This window comes from Ceratotherium simum, chromosome 5 (assembly GCF_057802395.1).
Source record: "Ceratotherium simum simum isolate JZ-2026a chromosome 5, ASM5780239v1, whole genome shotgun sequence".
In the NCBI taxonomy this organism is placed as follows: Eukaryota; Metazoa; Chordata; class Mammalia; order Perissodactyla; family Rhinocerotidae; genus Ceratotherium; species Ceratotherium simum.
The window spans coordinates 90,491,991-90,509,728 of record NC_141904.1 but is presented as its reverse complement, the minus strand read 5'-3'; the positions used below and the strand labels follow the sequence as shown (position 1 = coordinate 90,509,728).

Below are 17,738 nucleotides of genomic sequence, written 5' to 3'. Positions count from 1 at the left end.
GTGGGAAAAAGGATTATAGATTAAATAAGGACAATCTCAGTTTTGAGAAGACCCACAGCACAAGTATTGGGGTCATTTTTCCATATTTTTTTTTATAGTAAAAGTTTTTTCTTCAAGGAACCTACATTTAAAATAAGAGGAAACCAAGTTCTTTCTCTTCGAGAAAGGCACACCTTTCCGGCCCCAGGGCTTATGCTGGTGGTTGGTGAGCGGCTGTGAGGCTGCCTTCTGTGAGGTGGTCCTGGCTGCCCCAGCCCTGCGCTCCACCCCCTCCTCACTGCTCTGCTTGCTTTTGCAGGAGGTGCTTCCTGCAGCTGGTGGGGCTGCTGGGCCTGAGGACATGCAGTGCCCAGGGAGCACGGTCGACCTACGGGACCTGCAGTGAAAGCTGCCCTCTGCCTGGGGACCAAGGGCAACACCTCCATCTCTGTGCCCCCACAAGTCTCTTCCGTGGTCTTGCAGGCCTGGGTGAGACCTTGGTTTCTGCTCACAAGGGCAGAGACTTTTGGGTACACTTATGGAAAATCTTTTTCTTACGTTTTATCAGGAACCAGTTTGGGGCTGTACTATTTGAAACTGCCTTGTACGAGCAGAGTGCTTTGATGAGGCCAGGACCGCCTTCAGAGCAAAGCGCGCCACTTTTCCGTACTGGGCTGCGCGTGGACATCCCTTGTCTCATTCGATCTGAGCCGTGGAGCACTTGTTCATTTAAAGAAACAAACTGTACAGGAAAATAGGGTAGAGTTGGGTTCCCTAATCAAACACGACTTTCTCTGTAGCAAAACCAAATGGGGTCTTTCAGCTTCTGTGTTGTAGCATCTGACCTGAGAGAGGTGGAGAAACCCTGTCTTCCCTCCTGAGAGCTGTGAATAGGCCATCTCACCACACCTTGGCTGCTGTTCCTAGTCGGGTTGATTTTTGTCACACTGTAGGGCAGAAGTGGTCCCTTTGTCACGGTGAGGCCAAATTCTTATGCATGTTCTGGCAGGCCAGGTGGGCAGCCGGTGTGAGAGGAAAATAATGGGGGGTGACATGGGGCACATTGGGGCCTCTTAGCACGTCTTTAGCATAGGCCAGATTTAGAGCTCATAGTTGGGAATGGTAGAGTTAAAACTTTTAAAATTTTCTAAATTCTGTATTTGGGTATTAACATTTAATAATAATTTGACAATGGTTTATAAAATAATGTTCTGAATACTGTAAATTATGTGTAGGACTATAATAATGGCATGTGTCTGTTTTTTATTGTTGAGGTTGAAGATGTGCATATAATACATCACCGTATATTTTTACAGAGTAAGGTCTGTCTTGCAAAAGGAGACGAGTTGATAACCTTGCACATATTTATTTGCTAATTAGCAGACTGGACACACTCAGAAATGCTTTTTTTTGCCTTTTGAAGTGTATGTTGATTCAGATGCTGTTTTGGTTCTCAGACTTGGACTCATCCAAACTGCCCGTTCTGTGTTTCTTCGTTTCGGACTTTGGCTTCTGGGGGTGACCTCAATGTTTGATTGTAATTCCTCTCTCTGTCCCGCTCTGAGGTGCTGTCTGCCCAGGGTGTTTCTCCACCCGGAGGGATCCCGGCCCCGTTTGTAAGTGGTTCTTACCTACAGAACTCTGTGCTGTGTCACAGACTAACGTTCTGTGTCCACCTGGCACCTCAGCCTCCAGGTCGTCCAGAACCCCCCTCCCTCTGTGAGGAGCCAGACCTGTCTGCCAGGCTGGCCTTGGGAGCCAGGTGGTCCGGTGACTTGTCACACCACACCGTCCTCCTGGAGGGAGGAGGGTCAGGGCCCCAGGAATGCTGTCTCTTGGGAGCATGTCGCTGGACCTTTCTCCCACATGTGCCCCAGGGAATGTCCACTACGAAGTGATTGGTGCTGGCTGTCAGTTTTCTGGGCGCTGAGGTTGCCTGCTGGCAATGGGCCCAACTCCTAGTGCAAATGAATAAAGGTTTTTGTATAGTCATGCACTGAAGGTTTCATGTGGCTTAATTCAAGGAACCGTGTGTGTAGTGTTGAAATCATTTTTATCCTTCAGTCGTACTAAGGACCCTTTCATCTGTCCAGCCTGCTGCTTACTTTCCTGTCGCTGCACTGGGCTAATCGCACAGCACACCACAGCACACAACTGGCTGGTGCCTCTCAGAGCAGCCGTTTTAGATGAGAGCCAAGCTGGGCCCCTCCCTTGAGCACTTGCCTAGGCTTAAATGACTAAAGAGGGGGACGCGGACATTTGGAAACAGCGTCTTCCTCCTTAAACAGGCCTCCAGGACACTAAAGAGACATGGCATTTATTTCAAGGGAGTAAGGAAATGTACAGCAGAAGACCTGGGGGCCCCAGCCTGCCTCTGCTTCCTGCTGCCGTCTCTCCTGCGCTGTCAGCAGACCGGCGGCCGGGGAAGGCTAGGTGAAGAAGAACAGCTGCTCCTCCTTGTCCTCGTCCATCAGCACATGCTCAGGCTCCTCCTTTGTTTTCAGAGCCGGGGGCTGGGAGCGGCACACCAGTCTTCTGCCTCTCTGCAGAGGAAGCGAGCTCAGTGAGCCTGTGCTCTGGGCCTCACTGCACCAGGGTGCCGCCCAGACACCGAGATGTCAGACACCCTGCCCCCAGCATGCCAGGAGGCCGCTGAGCTGGACTGTGTGTCCCCGTGGACCGTCCCAGCCTCTCTGGGCACTCCTGGTCAGCCAGCAGGTCAAAGGCTGGAGTTGCCCTGAAATGACCCAGAGTGTGAGTCCATCCCATGTTTACAAAGCCTGTTCCCTGGGGTGCCAGCCCCTAGGTGTGTGTGTGTCAGGGCAGGGGGGTAACACCTGGGAACACACTAGGGATAGCAGCTGAACAGAGGAAGCCCATCTCTTGCTCTGAGGGTTGTGGAGGAGACCCTGCAGTGCCCGCGGTTCCCCCGTGACGACGTGGAGCATGCTGGTCAGTTTAGGGGAAAGCCCGTCGGCCTCGTTTGTCTGTTGGGGGCCGTGTTCAGGTTCAGGCCTGCTAGAGGGACAACCTCCTATTGCCAGGGCCAGAAGGCAAGTGGCTGCTCCAGCCCATTTGCTGTGGGGTGGAGGCCTCAGGACACAGCAGTCGGAGTGACCCCTAGTGACAGCTTGGCCTGGGGTCTGGCTGGAGTGGAGGTGATGTGGTGGGACTCTGGGGCTCAGCCCTTCGTGCCAGTCTCTGAGCTGAGGCCTGTACCTGGGCAGGGCTGGGAGGGCATGGCCAGGCCAGTCACTGACCAGGAGTATGTGTGCAGGAGGGCCGGCAGCCCCAGAGGAGGGCTTCTGACGGAGGCAGGTCCGGGGGGTGGAGGGCGGCCTTGGGGGCAGCGGGAGACCGTGTTCCACCCTGGCCTTGCTCTGATGGCCCCGTCCCCACCCCAGAACCTCTGCAGTGGCGTCTGCAAAGGGGATGAGCAGGCTTGCTGCAGGCCCTGAGCCCTCCCAGCCCCACTGTGCCAGTGGTGGGACCCTTCACCAGCGGGAACCCCCCCCCCCCCCCGGGCCCCCCGCCCACCTTCTTCTTGATCTCGGCCTGGGCCCGAACCCGGGCCCGCTGCAGACGCTCTTCCTGCAGCTGCTTCTGCACCTTGACCTTCTCTTCCCGGAGTCTGGGTGGCAGTGGCAGCAAGAGACAGAGTGTAAGGACTGGAGGGGCCAGGGAGGTTGCCACAGTCCCTTCCCAGCTCCCACCCCCGCAGCCCGCAGTCAGCCACAGCCCTCCTCCTCCTGAGCAACTCCCCACCCCTCTCCAGCCTTCCCTGGGGCTCGGGGCCCTGCTTCTGCCCCTGCTTCTTGGGAGTCCCAGCTCTGCGCTCCTGTGGGAGGCCATCGAAGGTTCATCAGCTCGTACCCCCGGGAGGCCCAAGTTCCTGGTCACGGATCCACTGCCCAAGGCTCCTCCATTGTCACCCTTAAAGGCCCAGCCCCCAGCAGGGTCAGGAGCCCTGTCTCCCTGTCTGTACTTGCCGTCATTAAACCTTTGCCCAGTGCCTGCTCCGAGCAGGGTACTGGGGACACAGGAGGAGCCCCTGTGCCTGTGGGAGAGACCGATAGCTGTGTCTAGGGCTCCGCACTGGAGTGAATGAACCAGGCCGCCCACAGGCCAGAGGACCCTGAGTCCCCAGAGCTCACCTGTGCCCCACTGGGCCTGGGGTGGGCCTCTCCTCAGAGGACAGGCCAGCGCCACCCACGTCCAGCATTGTGATACTGCCAGCTGCACCTGCCTGCCCCCGCCACTAACCTCGGGGCTCCCCTCAGCTGCCCCTGGAGTCTGCGCCTCCCTCCTCTTCCCCTCCAGTCCAGCCACGAAAATGGCCACTGCTGTCCCTTGTTCTATCGGGTGAGGCCGTGCTGGCCACACCCTCACTGGCTCCTGGGCTCCCTGACTCCACATCATCCCTCATTCCAGAAGAGGGGCTTGCCTCACTGGGGCTGAGTTTGGTGCCCCTTCTGGATCCCCCCAGACTCCTGGCTTTGGTCTCTCCCAGCATGGAGCCCCAGTTCCTGTCTCCCCTGGTGTGGGCAGGACCGTGTCGGCCCTCTGTCCAGGTGGGACCCTGACCTCAGGCGCCGTTCCTTCTCCTTGGCCTTCTTGGCCTGCTCCATCTTGGCCTGGGGCACACGCTCCAGGTTCTCGAGCAGCTCGTCCAGCTGGTGCTCGATGATGGCCAGCATCTGCACGGTGCCCAGGCTGGACTCCTGCTGGGTGCTGGCGCACTGCTGGTACACATCCAGCACCTTGCGGTTCAGACTCTCCAGCAGCTTGTCCTGCGAGGCAGGAAGGCCTCCAGCGGAGTCTCTCGGGCCTGTGCCCGCCCCACTCCATGGCCTGCCAGACCCTGTGCCCTCGCTGCCTCACGGCTGACCTCCCAGGGCCCTGCCTGGCACACGGAGGGTGCTCAGGAAGCATGGGGGACACAGAACTTGGACACCTGGACTTTTCTTGGCCAGAGCTGCCTGATGCCCTTGCCTTCCTGTGGTCAGCCAGATCCTGGGTTCCAGCCCACTGGGGCTCACACCTACGCCTCAGCCCCTCCCTCAGCTGCCTCAGTGTCCCCACCATGGCCCAGTCCCCTCCTCCAGGGAGCCCTCCCTGTTCTGCCCCTGCACTGACCTAAGCTCCCCACAGGACCACATCCTGTGACTTACTTTCTATGTGGCCCTTGGCCGAGGAACTCCCCTCTCTGAGTCTGTTCTCACATTCAGAAAACAGTTAACACCCCCTGCCGCTTGGAGTGGACGTGAGGCTTAAATGAGGAACAGCAAAAAGGCTCAGGCCAAGCATGGGGCACAGCCAGTGCCCAGTAAAGTCCAGCAGGAGGTGAGGACACACTGGGCTGCTCGTTGTGGCATCCTGTGTCCCTGGCCCAGTGCCTGCACACAGTAGGTGCTCAGCAGTCATTTGAGTGAATTAGGAAGCTGGGCCCACACACGTAGCCCTGAGCGTGCTGTCCGGAAGGGTGTGGCCGAGGCCTGGTCCCGTTGCCTGAAACATCCCTGGCCTTCTCTGCCTTCAGGGTTCTCTCACCCACCCAGCCTGGCTTGGGTCGTGCCTGTCTTCCTCCTAGCAGGGTCACCTTCTGGACACAGCGTGTGTGTTTAAGAAGCAAATGTAGTTGTTGAAAGAAGGAAGGAATGGAGGAGGTGTGTTGGGCACAGGGCCACAGGGCATAAATACATGGCGTGGCTCTGGGTTGGGGACCAAGGGCCTTCTCCAGCCGGTGCGCCTGGGTCAGGCCCACAGAGCCTAGGGTGGCTAGGGGCCACAGACAGCCACAGAGCACCACTATCCCGCTGTCAGAACTCCAGGCACTGGGCCTCCTCGCAGAAGGTGCCCGTGGTTGGACCCCCCTCCACACCCCCGGCCTGTGCCCAGCCACACTCCTTCTGTGCCCACCACCCACTGGCTGCCGTCCAGGGGCTTACCTCCTGAACACCCTTGTACTCGCCGAAATGGAAGACTCGGGCTTTGAGCTGCAGCTCGGCGGCAGTCTCCTCCTCCTTGGCGATGGACATCATCAGCGTGGTGATCCACTGCTTCAGCTGGTTGACCTCCCTGTCCCTGGAGGGGGAACCGGCAGGGCCCTGCCCACTCAGCGTGGCCCTGGGCACTTCGCTTCTCTGAGCCTGACCGCCCTGCCACTGTCTTGAGGGCTAAGGGACCGTGACTGCAAAGTGTCTGCATGCCCAGGGGTCAAAGATGCTGGTGAGATGCAGGGGTAACGTTTAAGATCTTTAACAATCAACACTAAAAAATAGTAACAACTTCATTGAGGTATAATTACATGCCATGAAATTTTTTTCAAATGTACAATTGAGTAGTTTTTAGTATATTCACAGGGTTGTACAGCCATGACCATAATCCAATTTTAGAACATTTTCATCACCCAGAGAGAAACCCAGTGCCCATTAGTGGTCACTGCCCATTCTTCTTTCCCCCCTCCTTTATGTCTCCTGGACATTTCATGAACGTGGAGTCATACAACATGTGGCCTTTTCTGTCTGGCTCTTTCTCAGTCCATCCATGCTGTGGCGGGTGTCAGAACTTCCTCCCTTTTATGAGTCCATTGTGTGGACAGACCACACTTTGTTGATGTTGATGGGCATCTGGGTGGTTTCTACCTTTTGGCTCTTGGGAATAATGCTGCTGGAAACATTCACAGACAGGTTTTTGTGAGGATGTGTTTTCAGTTCTCTTGGGTATGTATTTAGGAATAGAATTGCAACAAACAACTTTCAAATAAAATAATAAATTAATAATAATAATAATAATAAATCTCTCACAATCACAATGGCAGACAGTGACCATTGTACATTGGGGTTTCCCGAGTGGGAATCCTGGCTCTGGGGCTGGCGTGGGTCCACCCAGTGTAGGCAGCTGCGTGCAAGGCCCACGTGGACATCCGGCCACGCCACCAGCAGTGCCCCAGAGGCCCAGGGGTGCCCTTGCACCCCCACGATGATTTTGTGGTTCTCTCCCCATTTGTTGATAGAGCCTACTGACGTTTTCTCCATCTTAAGCAGAGTGCCATGGGCTGCTGCTCCTCTGCCCACCGGGAGGTCCCATGGCCTGTCACATGCACCACCATAGGCTGCAGCTCCTGTCTGTGGGGCTGCGGGCTGAGGCCAGAAGCCTGTGAGAACGAGGGGTGCTGAGCTGATGTGGCCAGCTTTCCTGGGCTGATGCTCAGAGATGGGTAGCCGCCAGAGGGGCCGCATGCAGCTCGCACACGCACCCCACCTGCCCAGGTGCTGCGGGTGTGCATGCAGGTCGCCTGGGAGGACAACTGACAGCACCTCCTGGGCATCAGGTCCCACCTCCAACCTTGAATGCCCACTGCAGGGGCGAGTGCCGTGGGCTCAGGGGTGCATGATTGTATTAGGCTTTAACCTGTTCTTTCATACAGTACTTCCTTCACTTTTCACGCCTTAGCTGTGTAGGATTCCACAGCTGGCACAGCCCTTTGCCTTTGCCCTCCTTTGTTAAGTGGACTCGGCAGTCGGGGTGGAAGGGGTGGTGGTTCTATTTCTTCCCTGGGTAATCGAGATAAAAAGATATACCTTTTCCCCTACTAGTTCTCTGTAAATGTAAAATTGTTGGGTCACTGTCTTTTCTCCTCAACTAGATCCCATCGCCAATTTACAGAAAACGCAGAGGCACAAGGGACACTGCTCAGCACTGGTCCTCTGACCAGCGTGTGTCACCTGCACGTCTGTCAGAAATGCAGAGTCCAGGCCTCCCCCAAGGCCTGCCCAGTCAGAGACTTCATTTAACAAGATCCCTGGGGGATTCCAGCCCACACGGAGTGTGAGGAACACTTTGCTGCCAGAGAAGTGACCTAGTTTCTTCAACAACTGGACTGCAGCGGGACAAGATGGACAGGGAGCCTCTAGATCAAAAGGGATTTAAAGACACAACCAACTGCAAAGTGTGATCTTATTTGAATTCTAATTCAAAGTAACAGTTTGAAAACTCCAACCATTTATGGATTATGGATAATCTATTTTAAGGATTACTGGGTTTTTGTGTGTGTGTGTGAGGAAGATCAGCCTTGAGCTAACATCTGATGCCAATCCTCCTCTTTTTTTTTTTTTACTGAGGAAGACTGGCCCTGGGCTAACATCCGTGCCCATCTTCCTCCACTTTATATGGGATGCCGCCACAGCATGGCTTGACAAGCGGTGCGTCGGTGCACGCCAGGGATCTGAACCGGCGAACCCCGGGCCACCGAAGCGGAGTGTGCGCACTTAACTGCCTGCGCCACTGGGCTGGCCCCTGGGTTTATTTTTTTTTTAAAGATGTGATGATGGTCTTGTGGCTATGTTAAAGAGCCCTTATCTTTTTAGAGACGTCTACTGAAATAGTTACAAATGAAATGATACAATGCCTGGAATTTGCTTCAAAATAATATGGGAGATGGGGAAGTGGGTGGAGTCTCAGTGAAAGGAGCTTGGCTGTGAGCTGCTCACTGCTGAAGCTGGTGATGGGACCCTGGGGCTCATTATGCTGTTCTCTCTGGTTTTGTATATTGTTATACGTTTGAAATTTTCTTAGAGCTATTGGGTTGAATTGGAGAAGTTATAAAATGTTTTTTAAAAGGTAACAAAAGGAGGACCCCTTCATAAATACGTGGAGATGTATAACCAGAAAATTTAAAAGAAGAAAAGCAAGCACCACCAAATGTGAATAAGGGTCATTCAAAAGACCAAGCAGAAGACAAAGAGTTACCATATTCCTGCAGACACAGCAGGGAAAGGAACAAAAGTAAAATATTTTGAAGTAGAGGAAGATGGTGGAGTAGGAGGCACCAAGAATCTGTCTCCTACCTCCTCAACAATTTCACTGGCAGAACCTGTCTGATGGAACTCTGGAATCTATTGAAGACTTGCAACTTCCAGGTGAAGGCAGACTTGGTAAATTGCAGTTAATTCCGGTCAATTTCAGTTCATAGCACAGTAGCACCTACCCTTCCCCAGCCCGTCAGCCTGTGGTAGGCCCCTGTGCATGTGTTCCTGGAGCAGCTTGCACACAGCTCAAGGGAGCTGGAGTGGGAAAAAAGGACCCTGTCCTCCGAATGTCAGGGATCTGTGCTCTCTGATCACTGGTTGCTGCTTCTGGTCGCAGAGGTGCAGACAAACAGGCAGGCAGCCATTGTTTTTGCACCTCCTCCCATTGTTGCAAGCCCCTCGCCCTCTGGCTGAATGACTTCCAGGGGATTTAAAGGACCAGTACTTTTTACTAGCCCCTTCATTTTTTTTTTTTCCTCTTTCAGGAGTCAGACATTAAAGACTAGGTTATTCAGAAACAATTGCATATACAGGGAAAATTAGAAAGTGAGCATGCATGCCTGGGGATAAGATGCTCAGACAAGACCTGCGAAGACCTTAAGTTTACACCTTGGGCTGATTCTCAGCACAGAGATGGCCTACAACATTCAAATAAAAAAAAAATTAAACCAATAATCAATAACAACAATAAACAGAAACCTTGTGGAAGGGAGAAAATCTGATCTCCACAGTTACCATATTATTAGACTCAAATGTCCAGTTTTCAATGAAAATCACAAAGCATATAAAGAAACAGGAAAGTATAGCCCAATCAAGGAAAAAAATAAGTTAATAGAAACTGTCTCTGAAAAAGACCTGAGGGCAGATATACTAGACAAAGACTTTAAAACAACTGTCTTAAAGACGCTCAAAAACTAAACAAAAATGTGGAGAAAGTCAAGAAAACAATGTGTGAACAAAATGGAAATATCAATAAAGAGATGGAAACCTAAAAAGAAACCAAAAAAAAAATGCTGGAACTGAAAAGTACAATAATTGAAATGGAAATTTTGCTAGAGGGATTCAAAGGTAGATTTGAGAAAGAATCAGTAATCTTGAAGATAGAACAGTGTAAATTATCAAGTCTGAGGAACAGAAAGAAAAAGGCTGAAGAAAAGCAAACAGAGCCTAAGGAGCCTGTGGGACACCATCAAGAGATGCATCAAATACACATTATGGGAGTCTCAGAAGGAGAAGAGAGAAAGGGGCAGAGAGAATATTTGAAGAAATAATGGCTGAAAACTTCCCAGATTGGATGAAAGACATGAATATAAACATTCAAGAAGCTCAAACAACTCCAAGTAGGAGGAAATCAAAGAGACTTATGCTGAGACACATTATAATCAAACTCTCACAGGATAATCAAAAGCCAAAGCCAAAGCATTTGAAAGCACCAGGAGAGAAGCAAATCACCACATACACAATATCTTCAATAAGATTATCTGCAGATTTCTTGTCAGAGACTTTGGAGGCCAGAAGACAGTGAGCCAATATATTCAAAGTGCACAAAGGAAAAAAAAACCTGTCAACCAAGAATTCTATATTTGGCAAAACTGTCCTTCAAAAGTGAGGGAGAAGTTAACACATTCCCAGATACACAAAAGCTGAGGGAGTTCATGACCACGAGACCTGCCTGCAAGAAATGCTCAGGGGAGTCCTGCAAAGTGAAATGCAAGGACACTACGTAGTTGACAGGACACTAGATAGTCAAAGCTGTATGATGAAATAAAGATCTCAATAAAGGTAAATATATGGGCAATTATAAAAGTTAGTATAAATGTAACATTGGTTTATGACTGTACTTTTTTCTATGTGATTTAAGAGACTAATACATTTAAAGACCAAAAAAAAAAAAAAAACAGTTATTAGTGTAAAAGCTAGTATTACTGTGACTTTTTTGTTTGTAACTCCAAATCTTGTTTTTTTTTACATAATTTAAGAGACTAATATATTTAAAAGAATTATGACTTTGTGTTTGGGGCACACAATATATGAAGATGTAATTTTGTGACATCAGCAACCAAAAGAGGTGGGGAAAGATCTGTAAAGGAGCAGAGTTTTTGTATGCCATTGAAGTTAAGGTGGTATAGATTCAAATTAGAGTTATAACTTTAGGATATTAAATGTAATCCCCATGGTAACCACAAAGAAAATAGCTACAGATTATACACAAAAGAAAATGAGAAAGGAATTTAAACATTTGCTACCAAAAAAAATCAACTAAACACAAAAGAAGACAGTAATGCAGGAAATGAGGGACAAAAAAAGCTATAGGGCATATAAAAAACAAATGACAGAAGTCCCTCCTTATCAGTAATTACTTTAAATGTAAGTGGATTACACTCTCCAGAAGACAGAGATTGGCAGAATGGATAAAAACATGATTCAACAATATGTTGTTTACAAGATATTCACTTTGTTACCCTGCCCACCAACTCCATAAGACATTAACCACAACCCTGCTCAGAATAAGCCTAACATGTTCTCTTTAGCTTACAGGAAACCATCAAGAGAGGAAGGAGAAGATGGCTGAGACATATGGTCAAAACCAGTTAAAACTGGTTGAAGGCAACAGTGCCATCCGTTTTGACCTGACGTAGACCCTGCAGCTTATTATCTGTTCATTGTAATACATTACCATACTAAATAACACACCCACCCACGGCCATGTCAGGAAACACCAGACCAAATAAGGGAGGAAAAGAGATGGCACCCCATTTCCCAGAAAAGCCTGCCCATTTCTCCAAATAACTATGCATATTCTTCCCTTTCATCACCTCGACCACTTATAACAGTTGCTTAATCGCCCCAAGAGTTGAGAAGTTGATTTGTGAACTCAGTTCCTGCTTCTCCATTCTTTGGCCATTGAATAAAGCTTGTGCTGTTGAACACTCAGCTTTGGTCTTGCCTCAAATTTGTGAAACAAAACAGAAAAAAGGACCCTCTGAGGAAGGGAGGGACTGTGGGTTCAAGGCCCAACCATGGGTTTTTCCTCAGAGTCCCTCTGATTGTGGGTTAGAGTCCCACCAGAGTGAGGCTAAATTGCTAACAGAATTGGCATCCAATTGTGGTTTGAGTTCCACTGAAGTGAAACTGGTAACAACTTGAGATCCAAAGATACAAAACAGGTTGAAAGTGAAAAGGTGGAAAAAGATATTCCATGCAAATAGTAACCAAAAGAGAACAGGGGTGGCACTACTATTATCAGACAGACTTTAAATCAGAAAAGGTTAGGAGAGAGAATAAAAGGCTCAATATAGCAATAAGATATAACAATTATAAACATTTATACACCTAACAATAGATGATTAAAATATATGAAGCAAAACCTGACAGAATGGAAGAGAGAAACAGTTCTACAATAATAGTTGCAGGAGTGACGGCAGCATCATGGCAGAGAGTTGTTCCCTTTGTCTCTCCTCTCTAGGTTACAACCAATCAGGCATCCATTGACCAACAAAGGACTCCCTACACAGCACAACAGGCCTAAGAGATCCATGCATCTATACATCTGAAGGTGGGCAGACGGGACCCCCAGGAGGCAGTGGAACTAGGCAAGCAGCCCCCTCCCCTCCCCCAGCAGCAGCTGTCCATGGCATGGAGCCTCATGCTGGCATATGTGCCTGTGAACAGAGGCTGCAGGGGCAGAAATGGCAGGTGTGGCTTAGCCCTCGCCCCCCCACCCCCCCCCCCAGCACTGGCAGGTGGCACACACACCCTGAGAATTCAGGACACAGAGCAGAGCCAATGACCCCGCCCCTTCCCTCTCCCCCAGCAGTGGCCTGGTCTTTCCAACAGTGGGGACAGTATACAAAACTCTGATTTTCTCAGCTCGGGCGAGGTGCCCTGACCTGAGATTTCAAAACACACCAGCTTACACCAGAGACCAGAGGCCGCACGAGCAAGAAGCAAAAACAATCTCTCCTTGCTTAGCCCCCACCCCTGCTGCAGTGGTGACAGGTGGAACCTACAACCAGAGGCTTCAGGAACCACAGCAGAACCAGTGACCCAGCCCCCAGTGGTGGCACCTTTGACGCTGGCTGTACCAGCAGTGGGGGCTGCGTACAAGTCCCTGGGTCCCTGGGCTCCCAGCAGTGACAGCAACACCCATGAACCCAGCACCCCCAGACAACCCAGGAGCAGCAGCACAGATGGTGCATGGGGCTGCAGCATCTGAGCTCGTGAAGAGCCAGTGGGGGAACACAAGACCCAGGTGGCCCCAGAAGCAGCAGAAATGCTCACAGCCTGGTGTTCCCAGTGGCGACACCCATGACAGCTGTAACATCACAAGCAGCAAGGCACCAGCAACCTCAAAGTCACGAGCAGCACAAGGAGGGCAATGATGACACCTCTGGCAGAGGCAGTGGAGGGAGGAAAGTGCAGGCTCTCAAATACAACCAGAAGCAGCTCAGAACCAAAGTAACCAAAGCCGTACCCAAATAAGAAAGGTGGTTACTACCACAAATGTGCCAGCAGGGGCACAACTGATCAAGCACTCTGAAGAACTACAGTAACACGGTAGCACAAAAAGAAAATGACAACTCTTTGGAAACCAAACTTGAAGTCACAGAAGATTACAATCTGACAGAGAATTCAAAATACATGTCATGAAGAAACTCAGTGAGTTACAAGAAAGACAATTCAATGAGCTCAGGAATAAAATTAATGAACCAAAGGAGTACTTCACCAAAGAGATTGAAACTGAAAAAAAAAAAAAAAAAGTTGGAGACATCAATACCTCCCTTGCAATAATGGATAGAACAACCAGAAAGAAGATAAGTAGGAAATAGAGGATTTAAACATTTATTTATTTATTTTAATTTTATTTATTTTTCCCCCCAAAGCCCCAGTAGATAGTTGTATGTCATAGCTGCACATCCTTCTAGTTGCTGTATGTGGGACGTGGCCTCAGCATGGCTGGAAAAGCGGTGCGTCGGTGCACGCCCGGGATCCGAACCTGGGCCGCCAGTAGCGGAGCGTGCGCACTTAACCGCTAAGCCACCGGGCCGGCCCGAGGATTTAAACATTTAAATAGAGGATTGTAACAGACATACACAGAACACTCTACCCAACAACAGCAGCATACACATTCTCTCAAGTGCACATGGGACATTTGCTAGGATAGACTATATGTTAGGCCACAAATTAAGTCTCAATAGATTTAAAAAGATAGATATCATACAAACTATCTTCTCTGTCAACAATTGGATGAAGTTAGAAATCAATAACGAAAGTAAAACTAGAAAATTCATAAAACTGTGGAAATGAAAGAACACACTTTAAAACAACCAATGGATCAAAGAAGAAATCACAAGAGAAATTAGAAAAAAATTAGAGATGGAAAAAATAAAAAACACAATATACCAAAACTTATGGGATACAGTAAAACTGATGCTAAGGGGGACATTTATAACTATAAACACATTTAAAAAAAAGATCTCAAATCAACAACCTAACTTTACAACTTAAGAAACATCTAGAAAAAGAACAAACTAAACCTTAAGCTAGCAGAAGGAAGGAAATAATAAAGATTAGAGGAGAAAACAAAAGAGAGAATAGCAAAACAATTGGTTCTTTGAAAAGATCAACAAAATTGACAAAACTTTGGCTTAGACACTATAAGAAAAGAAACTGCAGACCAATATCTCTTAGGAACATTCATGCAAAAAGCTTCAACAAAATATTAGCATATAGAATTCAGGAGCATATTAAAAGGATTATACAACATGAGCAAGTGGGACTTATTCCTGGAATGCAAGGATGTTTTGACATACAAAAATAAATCAATGTAATATACCACATTAACAGGATGATCATCTCAATTAATGCAGAAAAAGTATTTGGCAAAATTCAACATCCTTTTATGATAAAACTCTCAAAAAATAGGAATAGAAAGAAACTACCTCCACGTAATAAAAGCCGTACATGAAAAACCCACCCACAAATATACTCAATGGTGAAAGACTGAAAGCTTTTCCTCTAAGATCAGGAACATGGTATGGATGCCCACTTTCACCACTTGTATTTAACATAGTACTGAAAGTTCTAGCCAGAGCAATTAGGTGAGAGAAATAAAAGGCATCCAAATTGGAAAGGAAAAAGTAAATTTATCTCTGCAGATGATATGATCTTATATGTAGAAAACCCTCAAGACTCCACAATAAAGCCATTAAAGTTAATAAATGAATTCAACAAAGTAGCAGGATACAAAGTCAACAAAATCAGTTGCATTTCTATGCACAAATAATGAACAATCTGAAAAGGAAAACACAGAAACAATTCCATTTACAATAGCATTAAAAAAAAGAAAATACTTAGAAATTAACTAAGAAGGTGAAAGACTTGTACAATGAAAACTACAAAACACTGCTAAAAGAAATTAAAGAACTCTGAATAAAATGTGTATAGAAGGAAAGTATCTCAACATAATAAAGACCATATATGAGAAACCCACAGCTAATATCATCCTCAATGGTGAAAAACTGAAAGCCATCCCTCTAAGAACAGGAACCAGACAAGGATGCCCACTGTCACCACTCCTATTTAACATAGTACTGGAAGTCCTAGCCAGAGCAATCAGGCAAGAGAAAGAAATAAAAGGGATCCAAATTGGAAAGGAAGAAGTGAAACTGTCACTATTTGCAGATGACATGATTTTATATATAGAAAACCCTAAAGAATCCACCAGAAAACTTTTAGAAGTAATAAACGAATATGGTAAAGTTGCAGGATACAAAATCAACATACAAAAATCAGTTGCATTTCTGTACACTAACAACGAAGTAGCAGAAAGAGAAATTAAGAATACCATCCCATTTACAATTGCAACAAGAAGAATAAAATACCTAGGAATAAACTTAACCAAAGAGGTGAAAGATCTGTACACCGAAAACTATAAAACATTTCTGAAAGAAATTGAAGAAGACACAAAGAAATGGAAAGATATTCCGTGCTCTTGGATTGGAAGAATTAACATAGTTAAGATGTCCATACTTCCTAAAGCCATCTATAGATTCAATGCAATCCCTATCAAAGTTCCAACAACATTTTTCACAGAAATAGAACAAAGAATCCTAAAATTTATATGGAACAACAAAAGACCCCAAATAGCTAAAGGAACCCTGAGAAAAAAGAACAAAGCTGGAGGTATCACACTCCCTGATTTCAAAATATACTACAAAGCTATAGTAACCAAAACAGCATGGTACTGGCACAAAAACAGACACACAGATCAATGGAATAGAATCGAAAGCCCAGAAATAAACCCACACATCTATGGACAGCTAATCTTTGACAAAGGAGCCAAGAACATACAATGGGGAAAAGAAAGTCTCTTCAACAAATGGTGTTGGGAAAACTGGATAGCCGCATGCAAAAAAATGAAAGTAGACCCTTACCTTACGCCATACACAAAAATTAACTCCAAATGGATTAAACACTTGAATGTAAGACCTGAAACTGTGAAACTTCTAGAAGAAAACATAGGCGGTACGCTCTTCGACATCGGTCTTAGCAACATCTTTTCAAACACCACGTCTGACCGGGCAAGAGAAACAATAGAAAAAATAAACAAATGGGACTACATCAAACTAAAAAGCTTCTTCACAGCAAAGGAAACCATCAACAAAACGAAAAGACAACCTAACAATTGGGAGAAGATATTTGCAAACCATACTTCTGATAAGGGCTTAATCTCCAAAATATATAAAGAACTCATGCATCTCAACAACAAAAAAACTACCAACCCAATTAAAAAATGGGCAAAAGACCTGAACAGACATTTCTCCAAAGAAGATATACAGATGGCCAACAGACACATGAAAAGATGTTCAAAATCACTAACTATCAGGGAAATGCAAATCAAAACTACAATGAGATATCACCTCACGCCCGTCAGAATGGCTATAATTAACAAGACAGGAAACAACATGTGTTGGAGAGGATGTGGAGACAAGGGAACTCTCATACACTGCTGGTGGGAGTGCAAACTGGTGCAGCCACTATGGAAAACAGTATGGAGATTCCTCAAAAAATCAAGGACAGAATTAACATATGATCCAGCTATTCCACTGTTGGGAATTTATCCAAAGAACATGAAAACACGAACACGTAAAGATACATGCACCCCTGTGTTCATTGCAGCATTATTCACAATAGCCAAGACTTGGAAGCAACCTAAGTGCCCATCAAGGGACGAATGGATAAAGAAGCTGTGGTATATATACACAATGGAACACTACTCAGCCATAAGAAACGATGAAATCCAGCCATTTGTGACAACATGGATGGACATTGAGGGTATAATGCAAAGTGAAATAAGTCAGAGGGAGAAGGTCAAATACCGTATGATTTCCTTCATTAAGTAGTAGATAATAACAACAATAAACAAACACATAGGGACAGAGATTGGATTGGTGGTTACCAGAGGGGAAGGGGGGAGGGAGGAGGGTGAAAGGGATAATTCGGTACATGTGTGTGGTGATGGGTTGTAATTAGTATTTTGGTGGTGAACATGATGTAATCTATGCAGAAATAGAAGTACAATGATGTACACCTGAAATTTTTACAATGTCATAAACCAATGTTACTGCAATAAACAAAAAATTAAAAAAAAAAAGAAGACATAAATAAATGGAAACACATTCCACATTCATCGATTAGAAGATAATATTGCTGGGCCGGCCCTGTGGCTTAGTGGTTAAGTGCGTGCGCTCTGCTGCTGGAGGCCGGGGTTTGGATCCCGGGCGTGCACCAACGGGCTGCTTCTCCAGCCATGCTGAGGCCGCGTCCCACATACAGCAACTAGAAGGATGTGCAGCTATGACATACAACTATCTACTGGGGCTTTGGGGGGAATGAATGAATGAATGAATGAATGAATGAATGAATAAATAAATAAATAAATAAAAT

General features: G+C 47.2%; 2 protein-coding genes across 2 annotated transcripts in view; one reads left to right on the top strand and one right to left on the bottom strand.

Moving 5' to 3' along the window:
* Positions 1-1,975, top strand: part of ZXDC (ZXD family zinc finger C) — a 40,905-nt gene extending 38,930 nt beyond the window's left edge. Inside the window, 1 exon segment of the mRNA XM_014779591.2 lies at positions 299-1,975. Coding sequence (XP_014635077.2) covers positions 299-385 — 87 coding nt within the window. The 3' untranslated portion in view covers positions 386-1,975.
* Positions 1,976-2,261: 286 nt separating this feature from the next.
* The window catches only part of CFAP100 (cilia and flagella associated protein 100), a 66,755-nt gene continuing 51,278 nt past the window's right edge, over positions 2,262-17,738 (bottom strand). The window contains exons 14-17 of the mRNA XM_087431601.1: positions 5,928-6,063; positions 4,564-4,769; positions 3,517-3,610; positions 2,262-2,522 (exon numbers count right to left, since the gene is read on the bottom strand). Of these exons, the coding sequence (XP_087287727.1) occupies positions 2,409-2,522; positions 3,517-3,610; positions 4,564-4,769; positions 5,928-6,063 (550 nt within the window). The 3' untranslated portion in view covers positions 2,262-2,408. The remainder of the gene's footprint in view (positions 2,523-3,516; positions 3,611-4,563; positions 4,770-5,927; positions 6,064-17,738) is intronic.